Source organism: Condylura cristata, unplaced genomic scaffold (genome assembly GCF_000260355.1).
Source record: "Condylura cristata isolate star-nosed mole 26May11 unplaced genomic scaffold, ConCri1.0 scaffold00013, whole genome shotgun sequence".
Lineage (NCBI taxonomy): Eukaryota > Metazoa > Chordata > Mammalia > Eulipotyphla > Talpidae > Condylura > Condylura cristata.
In genome coordinates this window covers 32,747,312-32,762,853 of record NW_004567114.1, presented here as the reverse complement: position 1 = coordinate 32,762,853, position 15,542 = coordinate 32,747,312, and the positions used below count along the sequence as shown (strand labels likewise).

At 34.5% G+C, this 15,542-nt stretch overlaps 1 protein-coding gene and 1 non-coding gene across 2 annotated transcripts in view; one reads left to right on the top strand and one right to left on the bottom strand.

Annotated features, from left to right (window-relative positions):
* Positions 1-8,850, top strand: part of ACTR10 (actin-related protein 10 homolog (S. cerevisiae)) — a 23,828-nt gene extending 14,978 nt beyond the window's left edge. Inside the window, exons 8-13 of the mRNA XM_004681836.2 lie at positions 337-372; positions 2,398-2,477; positions 3,401-3,474; positions 4,863-4,944; positions 5,908-6,109; positions 8,142-8,850. Coding sequence (XP_004681893.1) covers positions 337-372; positions 2,398-2,477; positions 3,401-3,474; positions 4,863-4,944; positions 5,908-6,109; positions 8,142-8,323 — 656 coding nt within the window. The 3' untranslated portion in view covers positions 8,324-8,850. The remainder of the gene's footprint in view (positions 1-336; positions 373-2,397; positions 2,478-3,400; positions 3,475-4,862; positions 4,945-5,907; positions 6,110-8,141) is intronic.
* Positions 8,851-12,747: 3,897 nt separating this feature from the next.
* TRNAK-CUU lies at positions 12,748-12,820 on the bottom strand. The gene has a single exon. It is a non-coding gene; the product is annotated as a tRNA-Lys (tRNA).
* Between the last annotated feature and the right edge of the window lie 2,722 nt (positions 12,821-15,542).

The following is a 15,542-nucleotide window of genomic DNA, read 5'->3' as shown; positions in this document are numbered from 1 at the left end:
GGGGCAGGCGGGAATCGAACTCATGCGGAAGCGGCTTTAGATTCTCAGTGCAGTGCTTTAACCCGCTGTGCCACCAGGGAGGGCCCTTAAGGTCTTATTTTTATGAAACTTATGAGTCCTTGTCAGCTTATAGAACTTTGTGCACATCTGGCTTCAACATCTGCTTTGGCTTCGCTTTGAATTAAGTTTCTTCCTTAAATATAATTTCTGTATTTAGGTTTAAAAGTACAGTAATTTTTAAAAATTTTACTGAAATGGGAAATAGAAATATAAATGCAATTTAATAGACTGTTTTTACTATTAAAGTTTTATAATTCTAGATAAATTACATTTCAGGTTCAATTCCAGAAGGTGTCTTAGAGGACATTAAAGGTAAACTTAGTTCCCTTTTTGTCCCTATGTTTAAGTACTAGTGTGAAGGACACATGTTAGTAAGTTTTTACATAGTTACATATATATTCATAACATAGTATCCTAAAAATGTTTAATATTTAGGTGATAGAATGAATACATTTTTTTAATTTTTCTTAAGATTTTCTTAAGATTTGGGTTCAACTGAAGTACGAACCTACTCCAAAGAAGCATACTTTGTGAGAGTCAGTGGAAAGGAGCCTAAGCTGCTCGAATCTATTCCCTACTCATACATGATGGAGGTGTGGGGCTGAGAAACACCTGTGGGCTATTTAAAAAATTTACTATTTTGATGTTTTATACTGGGTTTTTTTAAACTAAAGTTTGTATATTTTTATAAGAGTACATTTATAAGACTTAAATTCTAGAAATGGGTCTTAACTGTACAGGGTTAAATTGAATAAGATAGATTACTTCTATTTTGCTAGAGTGTTTTTGTGATAATATTCACATTTTTCTGGAATTTGATTCACTAAAAGAAAAAAATGTTTTTCAGTACTTAAAATAACATGTAAATATTAATATTCTAGAATATTTAATAGAGATTAGATAGTAATAGATTTTAGAGTTAAATGGGACCTAGAGATAATTTAGTTTGATTGATGACCCCAAAATATTAGGTGATTTGTTCCATGTTATGTAAACAGGTAAAGTTAGAGTTAAAAAAAAGAAAATTTTACTTTCCCATTAATCAAGAATGCACATTGGATTGGCAAAAAACTGAGTTACTCAGTAGTTGTGAAATTGTGAGAAAATAAGCATATGTTACTAATGAGATTGAAACCAATCTTTTTGGACATGTTTACTAATATTGGAAGTGAACATCATCTAAAATGAGAATATTGAATGAAGTTTGGTAACTTCATAATAAAGGAATTCCACATAGCTCTTAAAAAAAGAACTAGAGGTGTTGATTTAGAAGGATAACTATATTAAGCATGTTGTTAAATCATATATCCATTAAGAACCTGCCCAGGTTAAGTAGAAATATGCAGCTCTCAAAAACTCATTAGTTACATAGGTAATTAGCTACGTTTTTTATTTATAAATTCTTAATCTGTTCTTAGACTTTTAATTCATTTACTTTGTTTCTTTATAAAACGGTACCTGATTCATGACGTCTCCAGGGCCAAGTATTTACCTTGCTTAAATATTTATTAGGCCTTGAATAAAGTATAAAATATATGAACAATTTGAACATCTTAGTATCTAGATTATTAACAAATTGTAGATTCTTTACAAATACATTTTGAATTAATGAGTAAGAAGTATAATAAAAATTCTTATATATAATAAGAATACAATAATTATATATAATAATAAAAAGAATATATAATAAATATTTAGCATGTTTGCAAGCAATTAGCCAAATCAGTTTTGTCCCTAAAGATACTTTTTATTGCTTACCTATTCCTGAAAATAATTTGAAAAGCCTAAATATAGGAAGAACTTTGTAATAGAAACAATTATGAAGAGAATAAATCTTACAATCCAAAAAAAAAGAAGAGTAAAAGGAAATTATTAATGTTGTGTGCCAATGGGGACAATAATCACAAATTAAATAATAGTGCTACTATAACTAAAAGCTATAACTAAAAGCTTGTGTTCTGACCAACCAAGGTTGTATTAAGCTTGTGTTCTGACCAACCGAGGTTCTTAAAAGGAATCACATATAAGAGAGATACGGAAATACAAATCAGTGTGGTGCAAAGAAACATGCTATTCAATTAAAATGGATCCATTTTCATAATAGGTGGTCTTTTTAAATAAAGTGATTTTATGGAAAAGAATGCAGTATGTCTTATAAGTTCTCTGAATACAAAGGTTTTTCTCTTGGGAGTAAATCAACATAAACTACTTAAAGACTGGAATAGTTTATGTAATCTGAGGAAATATGTATTTAGCATGCCACCTAAATTATTTTACTGGGACATAAATTGATTCTTTCCTAAACCATGACAAGAGTCTCCTTTTCTTTCTGTTAAGTGCGCACTTGCTTTGTAAGTGATCTGAAACGTGGACTGAACATCCAGGCAGCAAAATTTAATATTGATGGGAATACTGAGGTAAGTTAAAAATAGTCATATTCTTTATTCAAAATTATTAAGCTGGGCCTCCTTGGTGGTGCAGGGGGCTATGTTTCACCACTATGAAGCTATCCACAGCTACTGCAGCATGAATTTGATCCCCGGCCAGAAAGGTGACCCACATGACATAGCAAACTCCTGTCTCACCCTCTGCTCCCCTCAGCAGTATGTTTCAGTACGTATGCTGTTCTACTCCCCACTCTGTCTTTGGTAAAGACCCCTCTGCACCTCTCGACTACACTCCAGCTCTTGTATGCATAAATAAATAAAGTTTGTGCCCTTCCTTGTGGCGCAATGGGTTGGAGTGTAGCACCATGAAGCTCACAGCAGCTGCTTCACTGCGAGTTGGATCCCTGGCCAGGGAGGTGGCCCACATGGCGCAGCAGACCTCTCCTCACCCACGCACTGCTCCCCTCAGCAATGTACGTCATTGATCTGCCTGTTCTGCTCCCTGCTCTGCCTCTGGTGGGTCCTCTTACCACCCCTGCTCCTCTGGCCTGTACCCCAGTTCTATATGCATAAATAAGTACTTCTTGGCCCTCCCTGGTGGCGCAGCGGGTTAAAGCACTGCACTGAGAATCTAAAGCCACTTTCGCATGAGTTCGATTCCCGCCTGCCCCGGAGGTGACCACATGGTGCGGCAGACCTCTCCTGACCCGCCCGCTGCTCCCCTCAGCAGTGTACTTTGTCGATCTGCCTGTTCTGTTCCCCACTCTGTCTCTGGTGAAGCCTCTCGCCGCCTCTGAGCCTCTGGCCTGTACCCCAGTTCTGTATGCACAAATAAATAAATCTTTTAAAAAAAAAAATAAGTACTTCTTAAAAATTAAAAAATTAAAAATTAAAAAAAAGAAACTTAAAAAAATAATTATAAGGCATTTACTTAACACGCTTTTCTTTTTCAGCGTCCTTCGCCACCCCCAGATGTTGACTACCCATTAGATGGAGAGAAAATTTTACATGTCCTTGGATCAATTAGGTTAGGCGTTTTTATGAGCTAAACAATTAATACTCTTTTTACTGTTAAAAATATTTGTATTAAGCTTGTAGTGTTGTTGAGTTGACAATTTTTTGTTTTTTATTAAGCTTCATCATTCATGATTAATTTTATCATTCAACTTTAGAAATTCTTTGCTGTTCACCAAAATAATTCATAACTTAATTAATGGAACTAACCATTCTTTTATATGGAGTATGGAATAAGATATTAAAAATAGGGTTCAGCAAAATGTTTTCTGTAAAAGATCAAATAGTAAAGAGCTTGGACCTCTTGACCCTTATGGTTTCTGTTTCAGCTGTTCAACTCTAAAGTTGTGGTGCAAAATCAGTCATAGATAATATGTAGATGAATGAACCTATGTTCCAATTAAATTTTATTTGTAAAAACAGTGGGCTAAATTTGGATAAGAGCCACAGTTTTCTAATTTATACTTAAAAACCTTATTTTTGATAAATAGTGCATTCTTCTAAAACTAGCCATCTTTAAGATAAGTTAATAATTTACCTTTTATTTACCTTTTATTATTCATTAGATTAATGATGCAGTAGAAATTGTTCAGGATTTACATAATTATTTGGTAACAATATTTTTATTTTTGTATTATGTAAGTTTCTGCAAGGGCCTCTTGGTGGCACAGGGGGGGTTAAAGTCTCAGCACTGTCAAGCTATGCCAGCTGTTGGGCATAAGTTTGATCTCAGGCTAGAGAGCTAACCCTCATGATGCACCAGACCTCTCCTATCTTGCTTGCTGCTCCCCTCAGCAGTATATATCAGTACATCTGCCTGTTCTATTTCTTACTCTCTCCAGTTAACCCTCATTCACCCCCGTTTTCCCCCCACCTCTGGCCTATATACCAATTCTTGTACACATATATAAATTAAATCTTAAAGGTACTGCTGGGCCCTCCCTGGTGGTGCAGTGGGTTAAAGCACAGCACTGAGAAGCTTGAGCCACTTCTGCATGAGTTCAATTCCCGCCTGCCCCGGAGGTGACCACATGGCGCAGCAGACCTCTCTTGACCCGCCCGCTGCTCCCCTCAGCAGTGTACTTTGTCAGTCTGCCTGTTCTGCTCCCCACTCTGTCTCTGGTGAATCCTCTCACCCTCCTCATCTCTGACCTGTACCCCAGTTCTGTACGAATAAATAAATACATCTTTTAAAAAAAAAAAAGTTACTACAAAAGTTTAGATCTGTGAGGCAGATCCTGTTACTCTCCTTATAGGTTACATTCTTATTACAAATGAGAACACTTTGTGTTTTAATAATCATTCGGAATTAACATAGTTAATGTTACTTAAACATGTTTAAAGAATTTGCTATGTTTTGTATCATGTAATGCAAATACAAAATTCTGTTTTTAACCATAGAGATTCAGTTGTGGAAATTCTTTTTGAACAAGATAATGAAGAGAAGTCAATTGCTACTTTGATACTGGATTCTCTTATGCAGGTATTTCAATTTTATAAAAAAAAGTGTTTGACTATAATCCTTTAAAGAAAAAATTTAAATCTTATTTTCTGTACTTTTATTTTAACCATTGGTTACACTTTCATCATTTTTGTGGTAACTTTTACAGTGAATGAGTATTACTTCGATGGTGAGATATAGTATAGTACCTACACATTTCAAACCCAGGAGTAATGAATATTATGCATATACCATGTATTTTTTCCAGAGCAATGGTATCAGATTTTTATTTTGTACCTAGTATGCCATGTAGTTCTTTGAAATATAGCTTTATCTAGTATTGAATTTTAAACTCCACAGAGTATATGATAATTAGTTTCCTTTAGTTTAATGACTATGGGATCACAGAATTCCAGATGAAATACTATCGCTTTGGAAGGTTTTATTTATCTTATCTCTAGGGCTCCAGGAACTTCTATAAAAAACAGAATTTCAGTGGACTTAAACATTCCTAATTCTTAGAACTAATGTAGCAACATAATTTTTCTTAAAATTTATCTTCCTATTGAACCAGTAGCTCTGAAGTGTGCCTTCCTGTTCAAATATAGCACCTTTAAAAAATGAAGCTTTCACATATCTTCCTTTCTTGAAATACAAAAGTTATTTATCCTCATGTTTTTTTACTCAACTCATTCTACCACATAATAATACTCACATATTAGTACTAAATGCCCTGTGGAATTTAAAATTATAAAATTTTAAAAGACTTTACTATATAAAGTACTATAAAGTATATGGCAATATTGTCATTATGGTTTATATTTACTATATGGAAAATTTCCTTATTAAAAGAACTTTCTTATGGTTCTTTTAGTAATACAAATGATCGTATTTAACTTGTAATGCATAAACTATATTTCTTTAAATCCAGTTGCTCATTATTTATACACTTAAGGATAAGTTTGTTTTTTTGTTTTGTTTTGTTTTTTTCTCTTTTCATACCAGTGCCCAATAGACACAAGGAAGCAACTATCAGAGAATTTGGTAGTCATAGGTGGCACATCAATGTTGCCTGGATTTCTACACAGACTGCTTGCAGAAATAAGATATTTAGTAGAAAAACCAAAATATAAAAAAACACTTGGAACCAAGACATTCCGCATTCATACTCCGCCTGCAAAAGCTAACTGTGTGGCCTGGTTGGGAGGTAAGAATTTAGTATTAATATAAGTAAATCATATTTAATTCATTCCTTAAAGATATTACTTGTAGAGGGCCCTCCCTGGTGGCGCAGCGGGTTAAAGCACTGCACTACGAAGCTTAAGCCACTTCCTCATGAGTTCGATTCCCGCCTGCCCCTGAGGAGTCCACATGGCGAGGCAGACCTCTCCTGACCCGCCCGCTGCTCCCCTCAGCAGTGTACCTCGTCGATCTGCCTGTTCTGCTCCCCACTCTGTCTCTGGTGAATCCTCTCACCCTCCGCATCTCTGGCCTGTACCCCAGTTCTATATGAATAAATAAATAAATCTTTAAAAAAAAAAAAAGATATTACTTGTAGATTCTTAAAATTATGTGACCCCTTAAACTGGAATTATTAATTTTCTTTAAATATTATTTCTCCTTAAATTGTTAATTTCTCCTTAAATTGTTAATTTACAAACCTTTGCCTATTTTCTCTTGACATTTCATTTTCTTTTTTTTTTTTTAAAGATTTATTTATTTATTCGTACAGAACTGGGGTACAGGCCAGAGATGCGGAGAGTGAGAGGATTCACCAGAGACAGAGTGGGGTACAGAACAGGCAGATCGACAAAGTACACTGCTGAGGGGAGCAGCGGGTGGGTCAGGAGAGGTCTGCCTCGCCATGTGGATCTCTGGGGCAGGCAGGGATCGAACTCATGCTGAAGTGGCTTAAGCTTCTTTGTGCTGTGCTTTTTTTTTTTTTTTTTTTTTTTTAATTTTACAAAAGTTTATTTTTACATCATTTTGTACATTTTTTTTTCCATCTCAATTGTAATCCCCGTGGGTTTCCCATCACCAAATCACCCAATCCCGTGCACTTCCCTCCCCACCCCACCCTTTTTTTGATCCCATTCCCCACTCCACCCCCGCAAAATGTCTCTGGTATATGTTTATTCATTATTTTTGTTATTTTCTCGCCTGGTCCATTATACTCCTGCTATGAGTGAAACCATCCAGTATTTTTCTTTCTCTTTATGGCTTATTTCACTAAGCATGATCTTTTCCAGCTCCATGCAAGTTGCTGCAAAAGACATGTGTTTCTCTTTTTTTGTGCTGTGCTTTAACCTGCTGCGCCACCAGGCAGGGCCTCATTTTAATTTTTTTAAGTAAACTTTCTCATCCAATTAAAGTCCTTCCTCATAATAGCAGTAGCTATGTATTTACTCCAGTGTTGCTATCATTGTGATGAACAGTTGTTTGAAATCAATTCAAACAAGCCTCCAAAGCTTAACTTGTGAATCATGTAAGAAGGCTGATCTCTTCACACAGTTACAATTTATTTGAGTTCATGGAATGTTTTAATCACCGTTTCACTAAAATAAGCAAATAGCTTAATAAGGAACTACTTGGAAGAGAGAAATCAATCATGAATGTGTTTATCTGTATACTTTCTATTAACTGTTTTATACACCTAAGAGTTATCAGGATCATGTGGAGAGAAAAACTATTGAGATTTTAAGTGGGCTTTATATTTCTTGTAAAGTAGTGCTTAGTCAAAATGTTATTTTGAGCGAGGATAAATGTGTTTAGTTAGTAAATTATTTTTGAAACACTGACTTGGGGTATTCACAAGTTCTTCAGCATAGACTCTTAGGACATTGTAATGATGCTTATTGGGTTCTGCAGTGTTATTTTATTTATTGATATTTAATCTGAGAGTTGTGACAAAGAAAATTAAGAGTAATACTGATTATATTTCAAAGTTCAGAATATTGTACCTCACCCCGCCTGTTTTTATGTTGTAATACTTATCATTTTTACCATAATCTGTTATAAGCCATTTAAATTATTTTCAACACTGAAATTACAACTTAACCTTTTTTCAAAATATACACGAGAGAGAGAGAGAGAGAGAAACTCAGTTAGAATTAATTTGTAGAGTATGAATATGCATTGCTGAATTTCACCAGTTCACTCCTGCCATGTAATGAAGTAGATGCATAGATAAAGTTTTCTGGAAAAACTTCATCTTAGCTATAAAAATATTTTTTATACAGGGGCCATTTTTGGAGCATTGCAAGACATACTTGGGAGTCGTTCAATCTCAAAAGAATATTATAATCAGACGGGCCGCATACCTGATTGGTGTTCACTTAACAACCCACCTTTGGAAATGATGTTTGATGTTGGGAAGACTCAGCCACCTCTGATGAAGAGAGCATTTTCCACTGAGAAATAAAAGTTTGATTTAAATTAAACTTTGTGGAAGGGGAAATAAATAAAAAATAAAATTAAGCTTTACTTCTTTTCAAATATTTAATCAATTAGCAAATTATATAAAGTATATCAGATACTGTTATAGATGACATTAGTGGAAGTGAAAGCATTTCTGTAATTACTCTATATTAACTTAGTTCTTTTGACTTGTTTTTCTTGTGTGTTAATGAATGGTAGCTGATCCTTATGAAATTTGTTGTACTTATATCAGTAAAACACAGTAAAACAATTTAATACATAGTTCATGTTTCAAAAAGAAAAGTTTTATCACATGATTGTTCCTGGACTTTATAGAGCTCATTCATTATTTTCAGTAATTACTTCATTTAAAGCATAAGTAATGTTACCATTATCAATTACTTCCAGTGTTATCGTGGATCTGTTTTTTTGTCTTGGTATTTTTCTGCCTGTTATAATACTGCTTTTCCATAAATATATTTAACTCTCTAGACTGAGAATGTTTATTAAACTTTTGTTAAGCTAAGTGTGGAAATAATCACTCTAACTTTAGTTTTTTTAATGAAAAAATATTTCTTTTTATGCACTTTTATGCAACGCCTTTATAAACATCATTCATAATGTCTTTAATCTTTTGTGCATTTATCCTCAGGACAGTGATGAAATATTCATTGTTTAATTTTTGTATTTGTTTTTAATGAACTGCCTCTTACTAAGGTTTTGCTGATTTCATTCTTTTTAGGTATTGGTAAAGATAAAATGTATACATACTTGAGTTTATATTCTCTAACACTGAGTAGCAATTAATACACATTTTGAGAATAAATACCCCCAAGTCTGCTCTTACTCCTAGAGTAATCATTTTGAGTTTCCTTTTCTACATCCTCTCTAGTTTTGCTACATACTCTAGGTGTATGATAATACTAACTCTTGAAAGAGCTGATTCCTGGCCTTTAGAATAGGATAGTATATTCATTTTTATATTTGTATGTCTTTTTTTTTTTAATAATTCTGCCTTTACTTTATTAATATGTACTGTTACTTTGGTAGCCCAAGACAAAATTCATTCAATATTTTTTGAGTATCTCTTACATACTTAGTATAGTTTTAGATCTGAATGCTACAACAGTGAGATACAACCTCCTTTACCCTTGTAAAGGGTTTTACAGACTAGTAAACAAGGATGTGTATACAAGTAAGGAAATAAAACAGAATCTGGATTTCATTACTATAGTTAATTTGGACCAAATTGTTAAGAAGAACATTTCAGAGGAGGCTCTTGACCTTGTTCTAAACGATGATAAGAATTTTAATAATTGTAGGTTTATTTCAGACTATGTAAACTGAATTCTCCACATAATATCTGAAAGCTTTTGACATTGAGATAAAAGGCATTATTGCATATTAAATTTAGGATTCAATCATGAAGAATTGAAAATCATATTAAATCGGTGAATAAAACTAAGAAAGTTCAATTTTGCCAGCCAGTTTCCTAATACGTTCATTCCTAAAAGTCAGACTCCTCTGGGCATACCACTTTTCCACAGCACCCTTTACCCCACAATAGTGATCTTTCCTACAAGTACTTTATCTACAACTGAAGCACAAGTTTTATAATTGTTTCTATATAGTTTTTATATTCCTTTCTGGATTTAAACTTCACAAAAGCAAAGACCTTTTATTTCTTAACTTTGAAAATTCCCAGCAGAATTGGCCATAATAGGTGTACTATTAACTGGACTCATTATTTTAATAACATTCTTTTTCAGTAAATTTTTTAAATTTGGATTACTTATGAGTTTTTATTTGAATAGTATGGAAAGTAATCTCTCTAATTATAATAGAGCTTATACTCATAATATTAGACACCCAGAGTCTAAGCTAAATAATGGAGCCCTCTATATTATGTTAAATTAGATGGCCCAGAAACATGTTGAAGTTCTAACCCCCCCAGTACCTGTGAATATGACCTTATTTAGAAATGAAATCCTTGGAGATGTAATCAAATTAGGATGGGCCCTAATCTGACATAGCTAGTGTCCTTATAAACAGAGAGATAGACACATAGGGTAAAAGCACAACAGAAGATTGTGCTTAATAGCTATATACCAAGGAACACCAAGGATTACTGTAGACAGTAAACTATGAGAAAGAGACAGAACATTTTGTGGCAGTCCAAGAAATTTCTACAACCTCCTTAATTCACTAGTCCAACACTTAATCGACATCCATTAGATCCAATTTAGGTGCCTGATAAATTGTGAACAAAGACAATCCTTCCTTTGTAAAAGGCGAAAGATTTATATGATCTGAAGAAAAACCAGAGGATACCTTAGCATATGACCCAAGGGGATGGGGGAAGGTGGAGAGACAGGTGATGAACTAAAAGATACTTTATAGAAAAAAATAGTGTAGGGTATGATGGATGGTGGATAATTGACAGAAGTGTTGGGTTGAGCTCATTACTCTGATATGTTAACAAAGATACATTAGACAAGTGTGACATGATGAGAAATGTATATTGGACTTTTGCCACTGGTTTGTGATAACTCCAAAGGCCTTTGTCATTTCCTAAGTGACAGAGTATTAGGAGCATCTTACAGAGTTCCTAAAGCCCTTGTAATGTCCTGTGCACTTGGTGTAGCTTTTGTTTTAAATGAGTCAACTCTGTGGGCTCCTGAATCGCTTTGAGGAAAGACTGGTCACCAGGAAAACCAAGCCATGATTAGAAGCTTAGAACTTTCAGCTCCACCCTCCTTCCTCCAGGGAGAGGAGCTGAAATTTGAGTTAATCAACACTACTGATGAACCCTCCATAAAAGTCCTTAAACTAAGTTGTTGAGACAGCTTCCTGCTTGGTGTACAGATCAAGGTGCTGGTAGGGTGGTGACCAGGAGAGGGCATGGAAGCTCTGTAAGCCACATCCTGCCTCATGCATCTCTTCCTGAGAGCATTTCTGTGTTGTAGTCCTTATAATAAACTGGGAATAAAATAACCTGTTTTTCCTCAGTTCTGTGAACTGCTTGGAGAAAATGTCAAATGTGAAGTAATGGCTGTGGGACTCCCCAATTTGTAGGCAGTTGGTTGGAAGCACCAGTGACCTGAGCTTTTATTAACATCTCACAAACATCCACAGAAACAAGCTAGTCACTGTCCAACTTGTTAAGCAAATGCTGCTTTACCACAGCTTTATGCATCCTTTATCAAGTATAATTGCTCTTGCTTTCAGAAAATACTCCAGAAGCCTTCACTTCTTTAGAGTCTTCCCCAAGTTACCCAACTAAGGCCCAAATCTTAAAAGCAGTTCTTTAACACCCTCTTACTGAGACACCCACAAATTCAGGATTCCGTGAGTAATACACCAAAGTTGGTGCAGCTACTGTGCTTTGGTCTTTGACTCAAGGGTTAAAAGTGGGACAAGGGGGATGGTAAGCTTAAGCAACTGGAGAGTGACTTGCTCCACCGGGAAAAGTAGAATGTTAGTCTGCAGGCAAACGAAGTCAAAGTTTTTGCTTTTAGATAGTTAAATAACATTTTTGCATATTGATAGGAGTAGTCGAGTGAGAAATGTATGGTCGGTTAGAAGGAGAGTTGGATAACGCAGAGAGTATAGGGTCTTTAGGTAGGATTGCTTCACTGGTGCAGTGAGATATGGAACGTGCCAGGATGAGACGGTCTGAAAGCCTGCTTGTGTACATTCCTTTGTGATGACACTTAAGTTCTTGGTGTAGAGCGGGAAAGGCAGAAATCCTACTTCATGCATGCAAGTGTCTAATTGCACAGCCAATTTTTTCATATCTCAATTCATATCTGTAAGAGTTTCATTGTTGCCAGAATAATTCACTTCTTAATATGCATCCAATTGAATGGAATAGACTGCAAATACAATTCCATGAACAATGATGTACTGGTTGTATGACTACAGAAACCTTTTTCATTGTGTGAATCGTCCCTTCATCCTCTCCACAACACTATTATGAAGTGACGAAAAAGTAAACCACAAAGGAAGACAGGCAAGTATTCGAAGCGCTCTTAAGTCTCCAGCTGCTTTTACATCGGATTTAAGTTTTAGAAGAGCCGCCATAATTGGAGCTCATAATTTTGTTATGATAAAGCAAAATTTGCCCTTTACCAGCAACATGCAAGTGTACGTAGTATCAGAAAATCAGACCCCATCTTAAACTGACTTATCACTTCCCATTGTGCTTTAAGGGGAAAAGGTTGGGGAGAGATGAAGGAGAGGGAAAGCTGAGCTTTCATTGCGCAAGCGCAGTTTGACATCTGTTTTGCCTATTACCACGCTTTTTCGAAATCCGGTTAACATTGAAAAAGTATTTAAATGAGTTCAGCGTGGAGGGCCTTACTTAACAATGCGTTGGAGAAATCCGATTAAGTTTAGCGAAAACAAGTTTTCCTACAAAATAACCTGCGCCCAACGTGGGGCTCGAACCCACGACCCTGGGATTAAGAGTCCCATGCTCTACCGACTGAGCTAGCCGGGCACTTGTGAAAACTCCTTGCTTTTTTTACCCCTTGATGAATATAAAACCACTGTTAGTGATTCTCTCGCAAGGTTCATGTACAAGCAAGTTTGTATTATTAAATATACATTTCAAGCTTTTAAAAGCTTGAAAACATTTGTTCTTAGATTTAATCATTTTTATTGTATATATGTCCCAAGACTGTTGAAAATTTATCAAATCGATCATAGTCATTGAACTTTTTTCAGAAGTGTTTTAAAATATTTACTGCCCAATATATTATCTATTTTACAAAAACACGTAATAAGACTATCCACCATCTATCTAGTCAAAAGAAAATTAAATTGAGGGAGGGGATTCTGATTCAACTACAATAAGGTCTCTTTCGGGTAACTGCCTGACAATTAAGAGATAGAACACTCAGAGAATGTTTTTACTATCTTGTTCAAATGATAGAAGCTGGGAAGGAAAGTAATATAATGTCATTGAATCTTACAGTAAACAGCATGTTAATTCTAGGAGAAAAAGAGAACTGATTTCGATTAAGTTATGACAAATTGAGAACAAAGTAATTTATAGAAATATATCTGTATGCATGCATGGATTGATGGATGCATGGCAAGATATCCTGGAGTACTGGTGTTCACTGGCGTTCAATAAGTCATTCCACTATTTTAGACATCAAATTAGTGTGTTAGAGTCTATTGTCCTGCTTAGAATGCCACTTAAAACCTAACTGTAAATCTATAAAGATTCTTAGGATACCATCCCTAAACTATAGTATTTAGAGGTTAAACACAAGGGGTATCATATGTCCTAAGGGACCTCACTGAAAGAGAAAGCTTAAAATATTAATACTATTATGCACTAACAATTTTTCTTTCAGGTGCAAACTCTTGTTTTTTAAAAAAATATTTTATAACTTGACAGGTGAAATAGGGAAGTTAATTTGTATTTGCTTTCAATGCAATGAATGCATTTAAGTACCTAAATATGAAAAAGAACTGTTATATATTCTAGAGAACAGAAGTATAAAACAATGATCACCTCAAAAATTTTTATCACCCTATAGGAAAAGATGTGTGTAAAATAATACTGATTTTAATATGTATTATTTCTGAAAGTAATTAGGAGTAATTAAAACATAGCTTAAAAATGTTTTATATGAACTAGGCAAATAATAAAGAAACTACAATTAATGCATTCATTCAAGATCCAAGGTAAATCAGCAATCTAGCCAAGCAATGCAGTTCATCTGAAAAGAACTACAAATTGTTAATTATTAATCAATAGAAGATAGATACTAGGTACAAATGGTGAAGGTAATTAAAAGGTTAACTGGCTCCCCAAACAAGTTTGGAGCACTCTTAGTTCACCTTCAAGACAAACTCTCTATGGCAGTCCTCTTTAACTCTCTTCAGCACTTTGCTAACCTAACCTGGTCTACATCAGGACACCTCGTGAAAATGTTTACAACCAGAATACTTCAATGATTAGGCAAATTAAATGGCTATTCGTCCTAGTAAATTCAAGCCAATTGTTTACCCATGTGTTCAAGAATAAAATCTATTAATTAAGTGCTTTATTAACAGGAAGAAATCTTTGAAATTCCTTCCTCCCTGACTCTACATTCAATTTTTCCAGTCAGTATTACATATCTAAAATCGATCCTCATACATTTCCACTTTCACTGTCTTCATTCTAGTCCAAATCACTGTCCATTTGCCACAGGACCACAATAATTTTCCAAGTAGTCTCTCTGTGCTTCTTTTCTTCCCCTTATATAATTTTTCACACAAAAGGGAGTTCATTTAATTAATTAGATACTATGATTCTCCTGTTTAAGAAACATATCATGGGCTCACAACAGAAAGATGATAATAAATGTGAGTGGAATGATGGAGTTAGAAGATCACTATTTGGCAACCTTCTTAATAATAATAGCTGATTCCAGTTAGAATCACTGGATACTACTAGTGGTTTAAAGGTTTTGGAGTAGCTATGTCCATAGTCTCAGGTAATTTCTTCACAAAATATTAATTCTAATGGGAAACAGAAATTTTATAATGGAAGAGTAATCAAGTGATCAAACTTAACATCATCAGTAATGTAACAAGGTAATATGTGCCAGCAACACAAACTGTAAATGAAAATAAAGCTACCTTTGTGTCCAAGTTACCTTTGTTTCTACACGACTGCATAACTTGAAACTAATCATTGAAAAGATATACAAACCCAAATTGAAGAATATCTTATAAAATGAATGCATTTTCCACAAATGTTATTGCTATGAAACCCAAAGAAATATCAAGCAACTATTTTTCAGATTAACGACTAGCAACTTGATAACTGAAAGCAATGTGTGATCTTGGAGCTCTTTTGCTTTGCAGGTTACAGCTGAGATAATAGCTGAAATCTAAGTACAGTCTATGGGTTAGAAAATAGTACTATTATTTTCTAATTTTCATAATTGTATATGTAAAATAATGCTCTTGTTCTAAGGGATATAAATTTGATATATTTTACCAGTTTTTAAAAATACTGATGGCTTTCCACTTACAAACTACACTACAAATTATTTTAATATCTGGTCCCTGCCCATATCTCTTATTTCATTTTCTATCACTCTCCCCTACTTATCACTATGATAGGCCATAATGATGACTGTTCTAGAACAAACCAAGCTTTTTTCCTGCCCTGTGCTTGTTATTACCTGAACTCTTAGTCTTTCTTTTCCTTTTTT